The following is a 15,532-nucleotide window of genomic DNA, read 5'->3' as shown; positions in this document are numbered from 1 at the left end:
GAGTTGTTTGACTGAAATCCTTTAAATTTGATTTTGTCAGGTTAGGTTATATGGAAAGTGTTTAAGTCCTAATGTATAGTAGCCCAATCCGATCTTTCAAGTCAGATTCACCCTAGATATGAATAAATACACATCAGTTTTTATTTTAATTTTAAGAAATTAAAAACCTTCATGCTCTCGCGGGCCACATAAAATGACATGGCGGGCCACATTTGGCCTTGAGTTTGACAAATGTGCCATAGACTGTAAAAACAATGGACGTATCGAGGTGTGATGTCACCCATAGAAGATGCCATGTTCCACCTCTCGCAAAATGAGGCCAAATCCCTCACCATTGCTTCCTGATATGGGCGCTGCCATGTTGAAACCAGTCAACAGTGATTGGTCCTCGTCACTCTGAGTCATTGTATCTATGGCAACTACTGTCACCAAACAGGAGTGAGCTTATTGTGAGTCCCACCTCTATCCACCCCTCTACATCTTGGACACTGCTTTTCCATTAATGATAAAATTTCTCAAATTGGATTTGTAACAATAAATTCATCTAATGGAAACATGTCGATGGCGAAAACACTTGCATTTATCGTAAAAAATGTTTGTGCTTGGAGGAGGTGGTTTTTGAGGCATATCGAAATGGACATATTTCGCAAAACTGCAATGGACATACTTTTTGTAGTCTATGATCAATTCAATCCTTGTTGCAAAATGACTACAAAAAAGGCTATAAATTTTATCTTATTATCTTGCACTATCACAATTTTTCTTTTTTTTTGTAAGTTTTTGTGTCATTTTTTTAAGTATCAAACTTCAGATAAGCAGTGCTCTAACTAATACTCAGTATTGTATGAAATGCTTTTCAACCTGTTACCATTACTTTTTGGTTTTACCTGTCACATTTGCAGTAACGTCATTCTTCCTGGCCATTGGACTGTTTCACATTTTATTTTGAAAATATAAATCGGAAACTTGCTTCTGACGTCATTAACTCGACTTCGTAACTGTCGACAGGACAGCAGGTGAGTTACGTTTGTGTCCCGGTAAACAATCCTTTAAATGTCTGTGTTATGTTACTTTTGGTGCTTTAATTACAGTGTTACAACAGAAATGCAACATTAAAGTGTTTCATTCGCGCGGAAGCGTTTCCGGGTTCTAACAGTAGATAAATATATTTTTTAAATGTCTCTAGTAATTTAGTTTCTTTCTGCGTCATTGTTTTCTCTTCTTTAATAATTAGCGACTAACTAGCGCATTTTGCTGTCAGAAATCTAATCAATTTTTAGGCACTTTAATTTATTTTTATCAGCAGAATGAAATAAAATAATTTTCTGGATCGTTTCTTTGTTCGGGGTCTTGCTACAGTTTTGTTTACCTTAGTTTGTAACAAAAGCACTGAGCGTGTTAAAAAGAAAATAAAAAAAAATAGAATTGTGTTTTCTAAAACTGCTTCCTTTAAACTTGATATAATAATTCTACAATAAGATGACTTCCAGCTAAAGTTTAAATTTATCTAAGTAATTAATAGGAAATCTAAATACTTTTTTCTGTTTTCATAACTTTTGCAAATATATATAAACTGCTTTGATGAGTTCAATTAAAGCAGAGCTACTGTTTACATACTCGGGGCGTGTTAACATTATAACACAGCTTTTTATAATGTACATTTTGGCAAAATCTCAGTATAAAGTCATCAACTGTCCAGGAATTGTATTTCTAAGGCAACTTGGTAACTGGATCTAATTGCAGTTTTCTTTGACTTTGGCAGATCGGCAACCTGTTATTTCCTCTCCTAGTATTATAACTTTGTTGCTGCATAAATACCACCTTCCTTGCTTTGTATTGTTTGCCGCTTTGCAGTTTAAGTTGCTGGAATTTAATGGGCAAACATCAGTAATCGTCACTTGCAGCCCGCATGTACCATCCTGTCTGTCGATGGAGAAGTCCTCCTTCTTTCTCCAGGAAGCTGCAAATAAGCTGAAGTTTGTCTTGCATTGCATTCCTTTTTAAGTCAGCGATGGCCGACCTTGGCATGAAAGCGGGAGACAAAGTCCTGCTGGTGTGGGCACAGCCGTCAACGCCTGCCGCCTTGAAACCGTACGCAGAGGAACTGGGAGCTGCTGTTGGTGCAGATGGAAAAGTTTCTGTGGAAAACATGGAGAGACTGGTGCTTTGTGAGTTATTCTAAAAAAAAAGAATGGATTTTTTTTCATGAACAGAATCATTTGTGCTTGAGAAAATCATGGAGAGCATCAGAGTTTAACATGAATGGTTTGTTTTATCAGACTAACATTTGTTGTACTTGAGGAAACGCCTCTGACAGAAATCCTCTCGCCTTCTCAGCTGCTCACCCTGTGTCCACCTATGACTGGGTGCTCTCCTGCCTTCTGACTGACAGCTCTTCCACCCATAGTCCAGAAGCTCTAGCAGAGATGATCAGAGTTCTAAAACCCGGTGGGAGTTTGGTCCTGGAAGAGCCAGTTACGGGTAAGAGACCCACTTTTAGGGGTTTAAAAGAAGACCAGATGGGTGAAGAGTTCAGTGTTTTCCCTGCAGCTGCTGCAGAATCTCCTCCCGTTCTCCACATGAGTTTGGTGATTATGATCAAAGATGGAAGTCTGCATTTATGCCAGAGGCTGCTTTCAGTTTTGGTTGTTTTTACACTTTAATCAAAGTTAAACTGACATGAAACTTTTTACATTTTAGGACGAGGTATTATTATTTTAAAGCTGCACATCTGAGCAAATTGTGTCCTGATTCAGTTCATATCTCTTGTTAGATTCAGACACTCAAACCAGTGGAGATCAGAAAAAAGGCGTTAAAAGCCAGGATTGTGTTTTTTCCTTTTCCGTTTGTGTTGCAGCCACAGAAGCACAGAGCGTGAGAACGGCAGAGAAGCTGGTGTCGGCGCTGAAACTGTCTGGCTTCATGTCAATAACAGAGGTGATGGCATTCACACATTTTGGACTCACAGCGTTCGTCTGCGAGGGTGTGATGACTTTTTCAAACTTCAGTTGGTTCACTGCAACTCAGTTAAACGTGTTTTTTTCATTCAACTCAAAGGAAAATTATTTGTTATGGTTTCAAACAATTGTTTAGGTCTAAAAGTTTTTTAAAGAACATGATCTTCATCACAGATATAACAAAGTTTTAGCTGTAAGTAATCATTGAAAAATATTCTCATAGTTCTTAACATTAAGTAATTCATAGTGAAGAATTTTTATTATTCAAAACATTTTGACGCTGATGAAATGTTAAAATATATCTAAAGTTAAGTTAGTTTGAATCTAGATCCTACTTTTTTGTGTACTTTAATATTTCACATTTTCCTCGTCTTTCTTTCCTTTCAGGTCAGTAAATCGGAGCTCACTCCCGCCGCACTGAGCTCTCTCAGGGAGACCACTGGTTACCAAGGAGACGCCCTGTCTCGAGTGCGGATCAAGGCCTGTAAACCCAACTATGAGGTGGGGTCGTCCAGCCAGATCAAACTGTCCTTCGGGAAGAAGACGGCAAACTCGGGTCTGTTTCTAAAAGCTATGCTCTTCATCTTCTCTGAAATTTAGATCTAATAACATCAACATCAAAAGGGAAATTATGTTTATTATTTTCAGTTTCATGACTAGTTCTTTTTTTCAATAACAAAAAATAATTTGAATGTCTCTGATTTAGAGAACAATTCGAAGGAAAAACCAAATGTTTTTGTTTGTTTTGTCTTCAGCAGAGAAACCTGCGCTGGACCCAAACACGGTGAAAATGTGGACGCTGTCAGCCAACGACATGAACGACGACGACGTGGTGAGTTCCAGCTGTAGGTCGGAGGTCAACTTCTGTCAGAGTACGGCTCTCTGATCCTCACCACATCACCGACCGCGACGTTGGAGACCTTTGGCAGTATTTCTGTTTTTTACTGACAAATGTGAATAATTCTTGGAGAAGTTTTGCTTTTAAAAGCTTGTTTTAATTGAAATTTCCAAACACATTTTTTTCTTTCAAGGTTTTGCTTCTCTCCTTAAATGCCTCTTTTACTCTCAGCTTTTGTGTTATTTTATCAACAGAAGATAAAAAAAGACAAAACTTCAAACTCCTTTCTACAGAGCCCATAACCTGACATATGGGGATAAAAAAATGAATGAAATCATTCCAAGAACTTTGATTTTATTACCACGAAAAAGTATTTAATTCCCTCAATATACTATTTCATTTGAACAAAGAAGTATTTAAAATGAAGCAAATCCTAACAGCTGCCTTTTCCCCCCTGCATGAACCAGATGTAGTTACTCGTCAGGTAGTCTCTTTTCCATTAAATCATAATAAAATGAATAAACACAAACCAACTCACGCCATAAGTCATTTAAAACACGGATGTGAATAATACTTTCATTTACAGCAGATACCATCACATATCTGTCTGTGTATATCTCATTACAATGCATGGAAGACACAGAGATCGATTTATTTAATTTTAAAAAGCTCTAAAAAAAGTACACGAAATCACGTCTCCATGTCTGGGTCCATGAGATCAAGACTCTTCCACTTCACTCCCACTGCAAAAGCTACCGTCTGTCGTAACTTCCGTGTCTCTGTGACCCACATTAGTTCTAGAGGGGAAAAATAAAAAACAAACAAACAAGTGGATCTATTTATTATTAATCGATGAAAACAGGAAGCCCGAGCTGGCTGCTGGCCCATCCCACAGTGGCTCCCATCTGCCGGCCAGCCAGATGCCGGCATAAGAAGCAAAGCTATGCCGTAGCTTTCAGTCCAGTTTCTACTTCTCTAACTGGAACTGCATGGAGTCAAATCTGACCCTGTTCCTGCTCTCCAGGATCTGCTGGACTCTGATGCTCTGCTGGATGAAGATGACTTGAAGAAGCCAGATCCAGCTTCTTTGAAAGCTTCAGGCTGCGGAGAGGAAGGCGCCAAGAAAAAGAAAGCCTGCAAGAACTGGTACTTCACTCGCTCTGCTTTCCGTGTTGTTCTTCTGTGCAAAATAAGTAAAATATTTATCGTAAAACATTTACAGTGTTCCCTCGCAGGAGTTATGTTCTAAAAATAAGGCGCGATGAGTGAAATCTACAAATTAGGATTATTTAGGGGGTAAAACTCTTCACTAATCAGTTTAGAGACTTTTCTCAGAAAGACATGAACATTTTCACATTTTCTCTCCCGTTTAGACTCTCAAAGTTCAAAACTTCATAGAAAATACATCCAGGATTATAGAATAAAAACAAAGGATTTATGTCTATTTGACATTCTGTACATGTGACACAGAGCAGTTTGGTTCAACAGGTCTACAGCCAATCAGGAGGCTGAACACAATGTGCTGTAAAATTGAAAAAGGAAGCGTTCAAAATTGCGCTGAAAAAATAAAATCTGTGAGAACGCAAAAGGTGAACTGTGATATAGCGAGAAAACACTGCAGTAAACATTTAGCTTTCTCTGCTAACTACTTTGTACTTTTAGCTCTTGTCTTTTTTAGCTCAGATCATGTTGGTTTTTTTGGATAAAAGTGTGTTTTGTGCAGCACGTGCGGCCTTGCAGAGGAGCTGGAGCAGGAGAGTAAAGGACAGCAGAAAGCTGACCTCCCAAAGTCTGCCTGTGGCAGCGTGAGTATCCTCTGCAGCCACACCAACCGTCTGCTCCTTTAGTCGCTGCAAACTGACCAGCGAACGGTTCCCATCCTCAGTGTTACCTGGGCGACGCCTTCCGGTGCGCCAGCTGCCCGTACCTGGGGATGCCGGCGTTCAAACCAGGAGAGAAGATTCTCCTCGACACCAACACGCTGACGGACGCTTGAGGTCGCGGCGTCGCCGCCTCTCCTCACCACATTCCTGTTTCCACAAAGTCTCCGCTAAGGTGACCCAGTCCACATTTAGAGACGGGATTTGTAAGTCTGCTTCATCCACATGAGGTCGGATCAGATCAGAAGTTTGCTCTGACCCATACGGATCCATGGAAGCAGGTTCAAAGCCGTCTGTTTCTTTGTATCTTTATGAAACATTAAATCCCATCTTTACTCACAGCAGCTGCATGTAACCTGGACTCGTGTTTCATTCACTACAATAGACTAAAGAGGGATTCATGTTGGTCTGTGAGCAGAGCTGCTGCTGATGGTTCCAGTCCTCCAGAGATGCTTTAGCTCCTCTGGTTGAAGCTTCACAAACGTCTCATGTTTTTCTACTGAGCACAAATCCAAGTTTGTAAATCGTGGAAAGGTTTCAGTTTTGGGAAGAATGAATCTCTTTTGTCTGTTTCTTTTCAGTAAATCACTATTTATAATATAGAAAATGTACATTTAGTCTTTAAGCTTTCAACTAAAGTGACTTAAATGTGAGGTAAATGGGTGTAATGGGATGGAAATTGAAGAAGAATTCTTCAAGCACTGAAAGAATTGTCATTATTGAGCACCAACCATAAATGTAATAAAACTAGAGGGAAACTTATATTTTATTTTTTAAACGCAGTTTTGCATTTTCAGTGGTGAGGAAAAATGTAAACTTTTTTTTCTCCCTTCAATAATAATTTTATTTTAAAACAAAAACATTAAAAAAAATATTATAAAATGCTTCTTAAAAATATTTGGTTTTATTGAAAATCTGAGGTAAATTAGTAATGAATCTATGCATGTTAAACTTTTATATAAATGATCAATTCAAGAAAATATTTAAAGGAATTATTTATTTTTCGTTTCAGAATGAAATCCAAATTTGATAAAAACATAAATATGAGCCAAAAAACCCACCAAAGTAAAATATTCAGACTTTCTGTCCATCACAGAGCACTGATGCTGAAGTCCATCTTGATGTCACCCGAGTCGGGTTCAAAGGTGAAGCTGTAAGAAACGGCGGCTCTGCCGTCACCTGAACTCTGCCATGGCGACCGCAGGAAATACACGGCCTGCTTCCTGTGCCGACTCCACTCACAGTCGCCCTGCAGATGAAGCACAGCTGATCAGGATTACAGCGAACGGGATGGAAATCAGATCAAAATCTGTTGGTTTTTAAAAAAAACAAAACACAAAGGTTTCAACAAATGAGCCACTTTTTAAAGTTCTTTTCTGAGTGTTTAGAAAAAGGAGGCTGAATACTGATGACAGGAATCAAAGACAGGTGGAAGCTTCCATCAGGCGCCTTTCAGGTCAACTTTTCTAGCGTTCGTCAACAACTGAACAAACTCGCCTAATGATGGCCCACAGTGGATCATTCCAACTCAAAAACGCACCCAGTACCTGGAGAAAAGGTATTTTTGAAACAGCGAGCGAGGATATTCTAAGGAAGTTTTGAAATTATTATGGGATGGCCACAGGACCCACAGCTTGGTGGCCATTTTGTGGCAAAGTGTTTAACATTTTCCCCACAGTCTGCGCAAAGAAAACTTTTTATTTCCCCCTGAGCGATCTGCATAAAGCATGTCTATAACCACCACCGAAGTTTACTTGACCTTTGACCCAGGAGGGAGGCCGCCATTTTGAATTTTCTCCCAATTTTTTTTTACCTTTAGTACCAGCTTCAAGTTTTAACGGCGTTAGCGCGCCGTTAGGCTCGCAAAAGTTGCGTCCCTCTGTTAATGCAGTTTTTTTACCAAAATATTGTAAAAATGTAAAACATGAGTCGTTGGCTCAAGCTGAACAATTTAACAAAACGATATGAACTTATTAGGAAATAATGTGGGCGTGGTTAACAAAACGCCGCCGCTGCCATGGACATCAAAACATTTCATTTTGCCTATTCTCCTAAAAATTCCATAGATCTGTTCATCACCCCAAGACAAACAAAAACATAAAATACAATGGTTGGAGATGAAACCAAATAAAACAAACCTGTTCACTGATTGGTGCAGTTAGACCTGTGCTGACAGTGATGTCATCAGTCAGTTGATACTCCATCCACAACGCAACTCCTTGGCAACAACCGGTCCTAAAACAGACAGACAGTCGCCTGAAGCCTCGCCTCCACGGGGTCCGGCACACAAACAAAAGAGGCGGTACCTGATCAGAGGCAGTGAACCCTGGCAACTGATTGGCTGGCTGGGGACACACTGAGTGAAGTCGAATGTCATGGCGGTGGCGGACTGAGTCAGAGCTCGGCATGGATACTCCCATAAGGGGTGAGGCTCCGCCTCCCGGGACTCCCTGAAGTCCAGAGAGCGCTGCGGGTCAGAGGAGGGCAGGTGAGTCCAGGTGAGTCTAGATTTTAGCATCAGGAAGAACAGTTTACGGAGAAAAGAAGCTTCAGGGTGAGAGAAAAAAATATTCTTTCAAGAACATTTTTGTGGAAACTTTGTGTTTTTATGTGTATTTTAGTGAAAGTCCAACCTCTTTAGGAGTCATTTTGTGTTTTTACCTGAACCATCTCATCCATGGGAGTGACATCGAAACCTTCACAACGACCACAACGTGCTCGAATCCTCCACAAGTCCTGAGAAAAAGAAAAAAAAATGTAAACAAAAGCAACTGAGAGCCTCGTGTACCGGCCGAAGCAGCCAGGAGTTTTACAAAAAGAACTGAGGCTTCATGAGGCTTCATGACGTTTCATGATGTTGGATGAGGTTATTGGGAGGTTTCGTGCGGTCTCATTAAAACTGAATGAAAGCGACAGTTATAAATATTCTTAAAATAACAGTAGGACAAAACTATAAAAGATTACGTGTAGTAAAATAAGCTTGTAGTAAACACAAAATACAATTCCACATCAAAAGAAATACTACTAAATACCAACGCCTTATGCCGATTTAGAACAAATTGCCAAAGACTGACGAAGATTTTTTTGAACTTCCGCTAGGCCTACACAATAGATCGCAAATATATTGTTATCGTGATATCAAGCTGTGCAATACGCATATCGCAAAAGCTGAGAAGACGATTATCTAACCTGGAACTCCACAGCCACCACATGGAGGGAGGCGGAACAAGGCAGGATGGTGGCGTCGGGCCGCAAGAGGCCCGACAGGGCGGTGCGGCAGTACCAGAAGAACAGGGAGTGCCACGGTAAGAGGCTGGTGCTGAAGTACGGCTCACCCATCAAAACCGAGATCTGTGAGAGACGAGACACAGTCGGCTCAGGTTTCTGCTTTCATAATGGAGTCCAAAAGAAACGCATAGATTTATTTCGATGGAATTGAAAGCCTAAAAGCAGCAAATGAACCCGTCACGGCCTGTGATATGACCAACATCATAAATCAGAATCGCCCGCAGAGAAGTCTCCGCTTCACTGAACACACTTGTTCGTCTCCGAGGTCGTTTCTGGTCAAATGATCAGCTCGGATCTCCAGCAGCTCCACACCTCCCGTTATGGCGTTCGCCCCCAACACCTGCAGCAAGAACACGCTTCATCAGTTATTCATTCAAACACTTTTAATATTTAAAAAACAACTGCAGTAAACAGTTCTGTTTCTTATTGTTTGTGCTGCAGTAAACTTTTTTTCTTTCTGTCTGAGTCATCGTCACACGCCGGCAGAGGACAAACTGTAGACAAACTTCTGATCATTGAGGACACATTTAAAGAAAATTAAAACTGCATTTCTGAGTATCAGAATCAGCAGCAGACAAAAAAAATACTATTTGGAAAAAAAGAGCCTATTGGTTACATAGAAAATATGCTGAGCAGGCCACAGGCTCCCCACTCTAAGCAACGGGATGGGGAAGTGGGGGCGGGGTTGCTCCACGCCAACAGTCTCGTCCACTACTCAGAGGTGAATTTGTAATGAACTACTGCCTTAAAATAACCTAAAAAAATGACACAGGTTTTTGGGGATCTTGGCTAGAAACTGCATAATCAAAATAAAAAAAACACTGGAAACACTTTGAAAATAGAGCACAAGGTGATTTTGAGGGACTTCTATGAGGGACTCACCTGCTCAATCAATTGTTTGGACATTCTGGAGTTTTCCAAGCTGTAGACCTGAGACACAAAAGCACAACAGTTAAATAATCGACAACGTACGACAACAATTTTGATGAAAACAAAGTTAAACTTAAAAATAAAAAGTAAAAGTAAAAGTAAGTACAAAAAGTAAAATTAATACATCTAAGGGCAGAGATTAATACTCAAATAAATAAGCTTGATCGTTTTTCTTGTTCGTCCAGCACTAATCAGCTTCAGTGGAAACAGCAGCAGCAGAAAACCGTTTCTAGGAACAGGCTGCATCTGAAAGACCCGCTCCCATTATCCATTTGAAAAGCTTCGCCTATCATTTTTTGGGATTTTTTTTATCTCATTTAAATGAAATACTCAGAACTACAATTTTGTGGTTATTTTTCACAAGAAACGAAAAATATGCCACAAAAACACGTTAAACAATTTTCATTGGAGCGGGTCTTTATTAAAACGATTTCAATGATGCGATGAAAGTGGTGGAAGCAGTACCTTCTTGGCTCCCAGCTTGTGAGCAAACACAGGAAGCAGACTTCCATCGCTGACGCTCAGACAGACGGCGTCCTCTTTCAGAACCTGGAGTCAACGCCACAGATTAAACATCAGAGCCGACCCGTGTGAACGTTGTGGTCCTGATCTTTTCTCACGCTGCGCAGAGCTTGGACGTAACTCTCCGTACGCCGCCCGTCGTTGAGTTCGCCGAACCGCGGCCGAGTCCAGACCAGGTGAGCCTGGCAGGTGCAGCTGGGTCGAGGGGGAGGAGCTTCAGTCTGCTGGTCCTGCCGGCTGAAGTTGTGAAGAAACATCAGATCAATGACAGAGAAAAACCAAACAAGTTACTGATTTAGTCTAAAAACTGAAATACCTGTGAGCCTGCAGGCTGTACCACAGACTGTAGTCGTCATGGCAGACCGTCAGACAAAGATCGTCCCCCTCCGTCACCTTACTCTCCTCAGGCAGGAAGTAGACACTCTGCATCCAGTGATCACGCCACTGAAACACAGAAATGTCCGTCATCATCTGAACCTGCAGGGATTTTAGCAGAAAGCAGCTGCAGACGCTGATCAGAGACTCACTGGCGCCCTCTTCTGATGAGGATACGTCCAGCTGGGCGCCATGGTGCACACAACGTCTCCTCGGGGATCCATATGGAGGTCCCACCACGACAGGACCACCTGACCTCTGCCGCTACACCGCGCCACAAACTGGGCGGAGTGGGACTGGAAGGCGCTGCTCACCGGTTTGCTGAAGTCCACGCTGGAGGCGGAGCAGGGAGGAGGGGCTTAACGGCGGCAGACGGGAAGCTGCCGAGCGGAACCCGACTTCCTGCTCACCTGAACATGGTGCAGAGAGGACTCAGCGGCTTGAAGCTGGCCGGGGACACCTGGCTCAGCTGGATGTCGCACACCGAGTGAGCGCCTGCGCAGCGGCTGACGGCAGGCGGCGGAAGCAGACGCACACCCTTCACCTCCATCGGCTGCAGCTGCGCCCAGCCCCACAGCAGCTCCGACTCCACCAGCTGGGCGTAGACGGTCGCTCTGTGAGGGACGGCCTCGCAGCCCTCCTACAGGAGAGGGAGCGCCAGGTTTGATTGACAGCTTCTCTCCGTTCAGGACTCAGACATCTTTGACGAGCTCACCTGAACCAGGTGTTGGTGAGCGTGCTCATAACTGGGCAGAGCTCCTTCACCGATAAGCTCCGTGTCAAAGAGCTCTGTGATCAGAAGGTTGGCCCTCGTCGGCATGTCTCCACCTGTTTGGAGGAGAAGATCTTATTGGCAGCAACACCTTCGAGCGTCATCTGTCAGACGCGTTTCAAATTAAAAAAAGGAAAAAAAGTAAGGATTTCTGAGAAACATCTTTGAAATCGGAAACCAAAGTTTAAACCTTTTTTTTTTTTCGTTCTGTATGGAACCCCTGAGAGTCCAACACTAGAAAAGCCAGCAGGTGCCTTTGTTGCTGCTGCCTCACCTGCTCCCACTGTGACGTCTGTGGAGTGTTTGTTGATTATCTTGATCTTGTCGGAAAAGCCGTTTCTCTCCACGATGCTCTGAGCTGCTTCTGCCATGGGCTTAAAAACCTGCAGCACAACACAACCTCATGCAGCGCAAAAACATTGCACAAAATACACTCTACAATGTGTAAGATACACACAGGACGAGTTTAATCATCTAATAATCCAGAGGTAATTGTGACATCAATGAAAACTGATCATATTTATTACTCCACAAAAACTAATATTCCTTTACGTTTCGTTAGTCAAATAAACCTGTTACAGCTTCTCCTTTTAATTATTATGGTTTAAAAACAGAATTCTCCTAAACTGTTCTCCACAAAGCCGGATCGTTTACAACTAAATCCGTACCTCCACAGCGTAGCAGAAGTCAGCTCCGGCAGTGACGGCCATCATGGACAGAAGGCCGGTTCCTGTCCCGATGTCCAGGACGATGACCTTCTCGCCACGAGCCTTCAGTCTCGCCACAGCCTCTCGGATTCCCTGATAATACTTCTCATTCTGAAAGAAATCCAACATTATTAAAATGTAAATAGACACTTTAACCCTGGAGAACCCAAGAACAGCAGCAATTAACAGGAACAACAAAAAATGTAAAACAAAAGAATTAAATAAAAAAAAGAACAAGTCAAATTTGACCTAGTGAGTCTCCAGGGTTGAATAATAGAAATAGATGTTATTTATGCAAAAAAATATATATATGTATATATTTAAATAGTTTGACTGACATTAAAGAAAATAGTTGAGTAAAATAATGTAAAAATAAAATTAAGATTCCATAAGTAGGAAAGTTAAAAAGCTTTTGTGGGAGAATGAATGTGTAAAGTTGTAAGGGCTGCCCAGAAAGGCTGTTTTTACTTCTGTGAAGAATCACATTATGCATGCAATTCTGCATGTTTTGGAAATGAATTCTGTCTTTTTGTTTAATATTTTCCTTAAAAAAAATATATATATACATTTTAAAAAAAAGTATTTTACAATTGATTCAGCTTCTTCAGCTGCTAGATTAGATTTGCACCCCTAGTGTTTAAATTAATACTTTAAAAATATTTTTTTAAAGAGAGAACTTCCAAGTGTTCTCACCCTGTCATGATCATGCAGCATATCAGCATAACAGGACCTGAAAAGAAACAAAAATACAGTTCAAATTCAAGAATTATATTTTTATTCATCGTGTTCTGAAAATGTCTTAGTTGTGGATTTTAATATTGTTTCTTTGAACATGGACACTGAAGGGGAGATGGCGCAGGAGCCGCCGTGGTCACCCCTCAGATACGCCTCTGCAAACTCTAAAAATAAATTTCTGACCAATCAGAAAACGAGCGCGCCAGAACGCACGCGATCAGTCGCCTTGAACCTTCCCTTTGATCTTTACTCCTGAGTCTGAACGGCCTACTCTCAGACACACGCGCTGTTACTGCGGTCACGTGCGTTAATAACGGCAGCGTCGCCCGCGTGCCGCCGCCTCGTGAGCCTACCGAGCGATCTCCTGGTGGTAGTCGTACTCCTCGCTCTCCTCCACCCAGTCCAGAGCTCCGGTGGTCGGGTTCGCTCTGCCGCAGAAGGTCTTCATGTCCTCCGCGATGGGCCTATCAATCCCAGTGAAAAACTAAACGGGATTATCGAGCCTGGGATCCAGACACTGTTGATTTTTCAGGGGGACATGTTGGCTCTCGACGTCAGAGCCTTCATAGATCACGTGACTGCCCACGTGATTGAAGTTACATTTCCATAAATGGAACTCCAAAAAAGCCGATATTTGTACACACACACACACACACATATATATATATATGTATATATATATGTATATATATATATATATATATATATATATATATATATATATATATATATATATATATATATATATATACATACATATATGAAGATTTTACAAAATGCTCTAAAAGTTATATTTGTACGTAAATTCCCCGTTCTGCGAAGATGTTTCTTTATCTACACATTTATTTAGAAGAACTCACTTTCTGACCAAAAGTGAAACAGCTGCAGATTACTCTGTTTTGTCATGGAAACAACTAACGATTCTTTCTTTTTTAATATTTTACTTGCTACTACAGTTTAAATGTATTATACATCATATAAAGACATAGTGAAAAATCCTTTCTAGATAGAGGTTTATGTCTTACAAAGATGGTCTTTTAAACTTTAGCTTTTAAACTCACTTGAGGTGATTTCTGATGCGTTTTAATCAGTTTGTTCTATTATACCGGTAATTTGTCTTTATTGTTGCATAATAATAAATGCAAGCATAAAAATAAACCCTTTTGGGCAGCTCAGTTGACGGCAATCGTGGTCTGGATTAGAGAGGATGAGGAAGTAAAATGGTTTAAAGTGGAACAAGGTGAAACTAAAGGGGTGCGGCTGTCTACTCTTCCATTTACTGATCTAAAATCTGTCAACAAAATCAAAATTGGAAACAATTGGATCAAGCATACTTTAAAGATATGGACGGTAGTAAATAAAATGCTACTTGACACAGGGTCAATTTCCAGAGCAATGCCTATTGTCGGTAATATAGTCTTTCCGCCTTCAATGTGGGATCCCACCTTTAAGACATGGGCCACTAAAGGCCTTATAACTCTTAACCAGTTGTTCGATGGAACCGAACTTAAGTCCTTTTCACAGCTTCAAAGACAATTTGGTCTTCTACTGAATGATTTTTATAAATATCTACAAATCAGGCATTACGTCATGAAGAAACAAGGAGCGAGACAGAATCAATAAAACCCCAAACTGCATAGAAAAGTATTTTACTAAAATCGCAGAAAAAAACTTTCCGACGCAAAAACATGTTTCCATTTTGTATAAGAGACTCTCAACTGCCACCGGACAGCATACATATAATATCAAAGAAAAATGGGAATTGGAATCTAACTGCATAATAGAAGATGAACAATGGGATAAACTGTGTGAGGACAGCCATGTAGGAATTAATAGCCAACTATGGAAAGAGTTTGACTGGAAAATCAAAATGCGTTTTTTTCACTCACCCCTGTTGATTTCTAATTTTGCCAAGGGCTCATCCACAGCCTTATGTTGGAGGCAATGTGGAAAAATTGGTGATCATACACATATTTTCTTTGATTGCCCAGCTATCTGTGAATTTTGGAAAGATATTAAGAGGGAGATTGAAACTATTGTAAATCATGACATTCCTTTAAGTACTCTGTCGTATCCGCTTGGTGTATTTCCAAAAGACTTTGATGCTGATCAAAAATATATAATGCGCATTTTATTACTGGTCGCAAATAAAACCATAACAGGTAATTGGAAAAATGTAACATCACCTTCTGTAACTGAATGGAAACAAAGAATCAAACACGTTTATTTGATGGAAAAAATGACAGCATTGCTACAACTAAAATCAGATATCTTTGAAAGTCGCTGGCACGCAGTTAAAATCTATTTGGGGTTGTGACTGTTCCTTGTACCTTTGATTGTGGTTGTATGAATATATGTTTAACTGAACTGTTTGTCACATCTTGCATCAATGTTTTTTTTAATTGTAATTTTTATGTTTTACCTGGTTTACACCATACTGAATGTGGACTCAAGGTCAAACTTGTTTCAGGGAGTTGTTATGTTTGTTTTGTGTTGCGATGATAAAACAAAAATACAGAGTTAAAGAA

General features: G+C 40.7%; 2 protein-coding genes across 7 annotated transcripts; one reads left to right on the top strand and one right to left on the bottom strand.

The window, feature by feature from the left end:
* The first annotated feature begins 946 nt into the window (after window positions 1-946).
* Window positions 947-6,019, top strand: ciapin1 (cytokine induced apoptosis inhibitor 1). 4 transcript variants are annotated; one of them, XM_078949001.1, is made up of 9 exons: window positions 947-1,016; window positions 1,957-2,168; window positions 2,338-2,481; window positions 2,858-2,937; window positions 3,345-3,513; window positions 3,716-3,789; window positions 4,820-4,941; window positions 5,519-5,600; window positions 5,681-6,019. In XM_078949001.1, exons 2-9 carry the CDS (start codon window positions 2,012-2,014, stop codon window positions 5,789-5,791), a joined length of 939 nt encoding a protein of 312 aa, XP_078805127.1. In that variant the 5' UTR covers window positions 947-1,016; window positions 1,957-2,011; the 3' UTR covers window positions 5,792-6,019. The 4 variants fall into 4 exon arrangements, with proteins under 4 accessions (XP_078805127.1, XP_078805126.1, XP_011474741.1 ...); XM_078949000.1 differs by having other exon boundaries at window positions 3,713-3,789; XM_011476439.4 differs by having other exon boundaries at window positions 953-1,016; window positions 2,006-2,168.
* A 636-nt stretch (window positions 6,020-6,655) lies between these two features.
* On the bottom strand, window positions 6,656-13,596 carry prmt7 (protein arginine methyltransferase 7). Of its 3 annotated transcripts, none has more exons than XR_013656471.1 (17): window positions 13,358-13,596; window positions 12,963-12,999; window positions 12,231-12,380; window positions 11,837-11,945; window positions 11,506-11,618; window positions 11,201-11,430; window positions 10,943-11,123; window positions 10,732-10,859; window positions 10,514-10,652; window positions 10,359-10,442; window positions 9,846-9,893; window positions 9,214-9,303; window positions 8,865-9,026; window positions 8,337-8,411; window positions 7,982-8,179; window positions 7,814-7,910; window positions 6,656-6,924 (listed from the first exon to the last, which is right to left on the bottom strand). XR_013656471.1 is itself a non-coding variant. In XM_020704226.2 (17 exons), the coding sequence occupies exons 1-17, from the start codon at window positions 13,450-13,452 to the stop codon at window positions 6,973-6,975; spliced, it is 1,911 nt and encodes a 636-aa protein (XP_020559885.1). In that variant the 5' UTR covers window positions 13,453-13,596; the 3' UTR covers window positions 6,656-6,972. The 3 variants fall into 3 exon arrangements, 2 of the variants coding, with proteins under 2 accessions (XP_020559885.1, XP_004069855.1); XM_020704226.2 differs by having other exon boundaries at window positions 6,656-6,984; window positions 7,982-8,142; XM_004069807.5 differs by having other exon boundaries at window positions 7,982-8,142.
* Between the last annotated feature and the right edge of the window lie 1,936 nt (window positions 13,597-15,532).

The sequence above is a fragment of the Oryzias latipes genome, chromosome 6 (genome assembly GCF_053564925.1).
Source record: "Oryzias latipes strain Hd-rR chromosome 6, Olatipes_Hd-rR_3.1".
NCBI lineage: Eukaryota > Metazoa > Chordata > Actinopteri > Beloniformes > Adrianichthyidae > Oryzias > Oryzias latipes.
This window is presented reverse-complemented; position numbering and strand designations above follow the sequence as displayed.

Coding starts and splice junctions, on each gene's coding strand:
- ciapin1 (XM_078949000.1), top strand. CDS start 2,012: ATGGCCGACCTTGGCATGAAAGCGGGAGACAAAGTCCTGCTGGTGTGG. Junction 2,169..2,337: donor CATGGAGAGACTGGTGCTTT/GTGAGTTATTCT, acceptor TCGCCTTCTCAG/CTGCTCACCCTGTGTCCACC. Junction 5,601..5,680: donor CAAAGTCTGCCTGTGGCAGC/GTGAGTATCCTC, acceptor TCCCATCCTCAG/TGTTACCTGGGCGACGCCTT.
- prmt7 (XM_004069807.5), bottom strand. CDS start 13,452: ATGAAGACCTTCTGCGGCAGAGCGAACCCGACCACCGGAGCTCTGGAC. Junction 10,653..10,731: donor TACAGCCTGCAGGCTCACAG/GTATTTCAGTTT, acceptor TCACAACTTCAG/CCGGCAGGACCAGCAGACTG. Junction 9,304..9,845: donor CCAAACAATTGATTGAGCAG/GTGAGTCCCTCA, acceptor TTCTTGCTGCAG/GTGTTGGGGGCGAACGCCAT.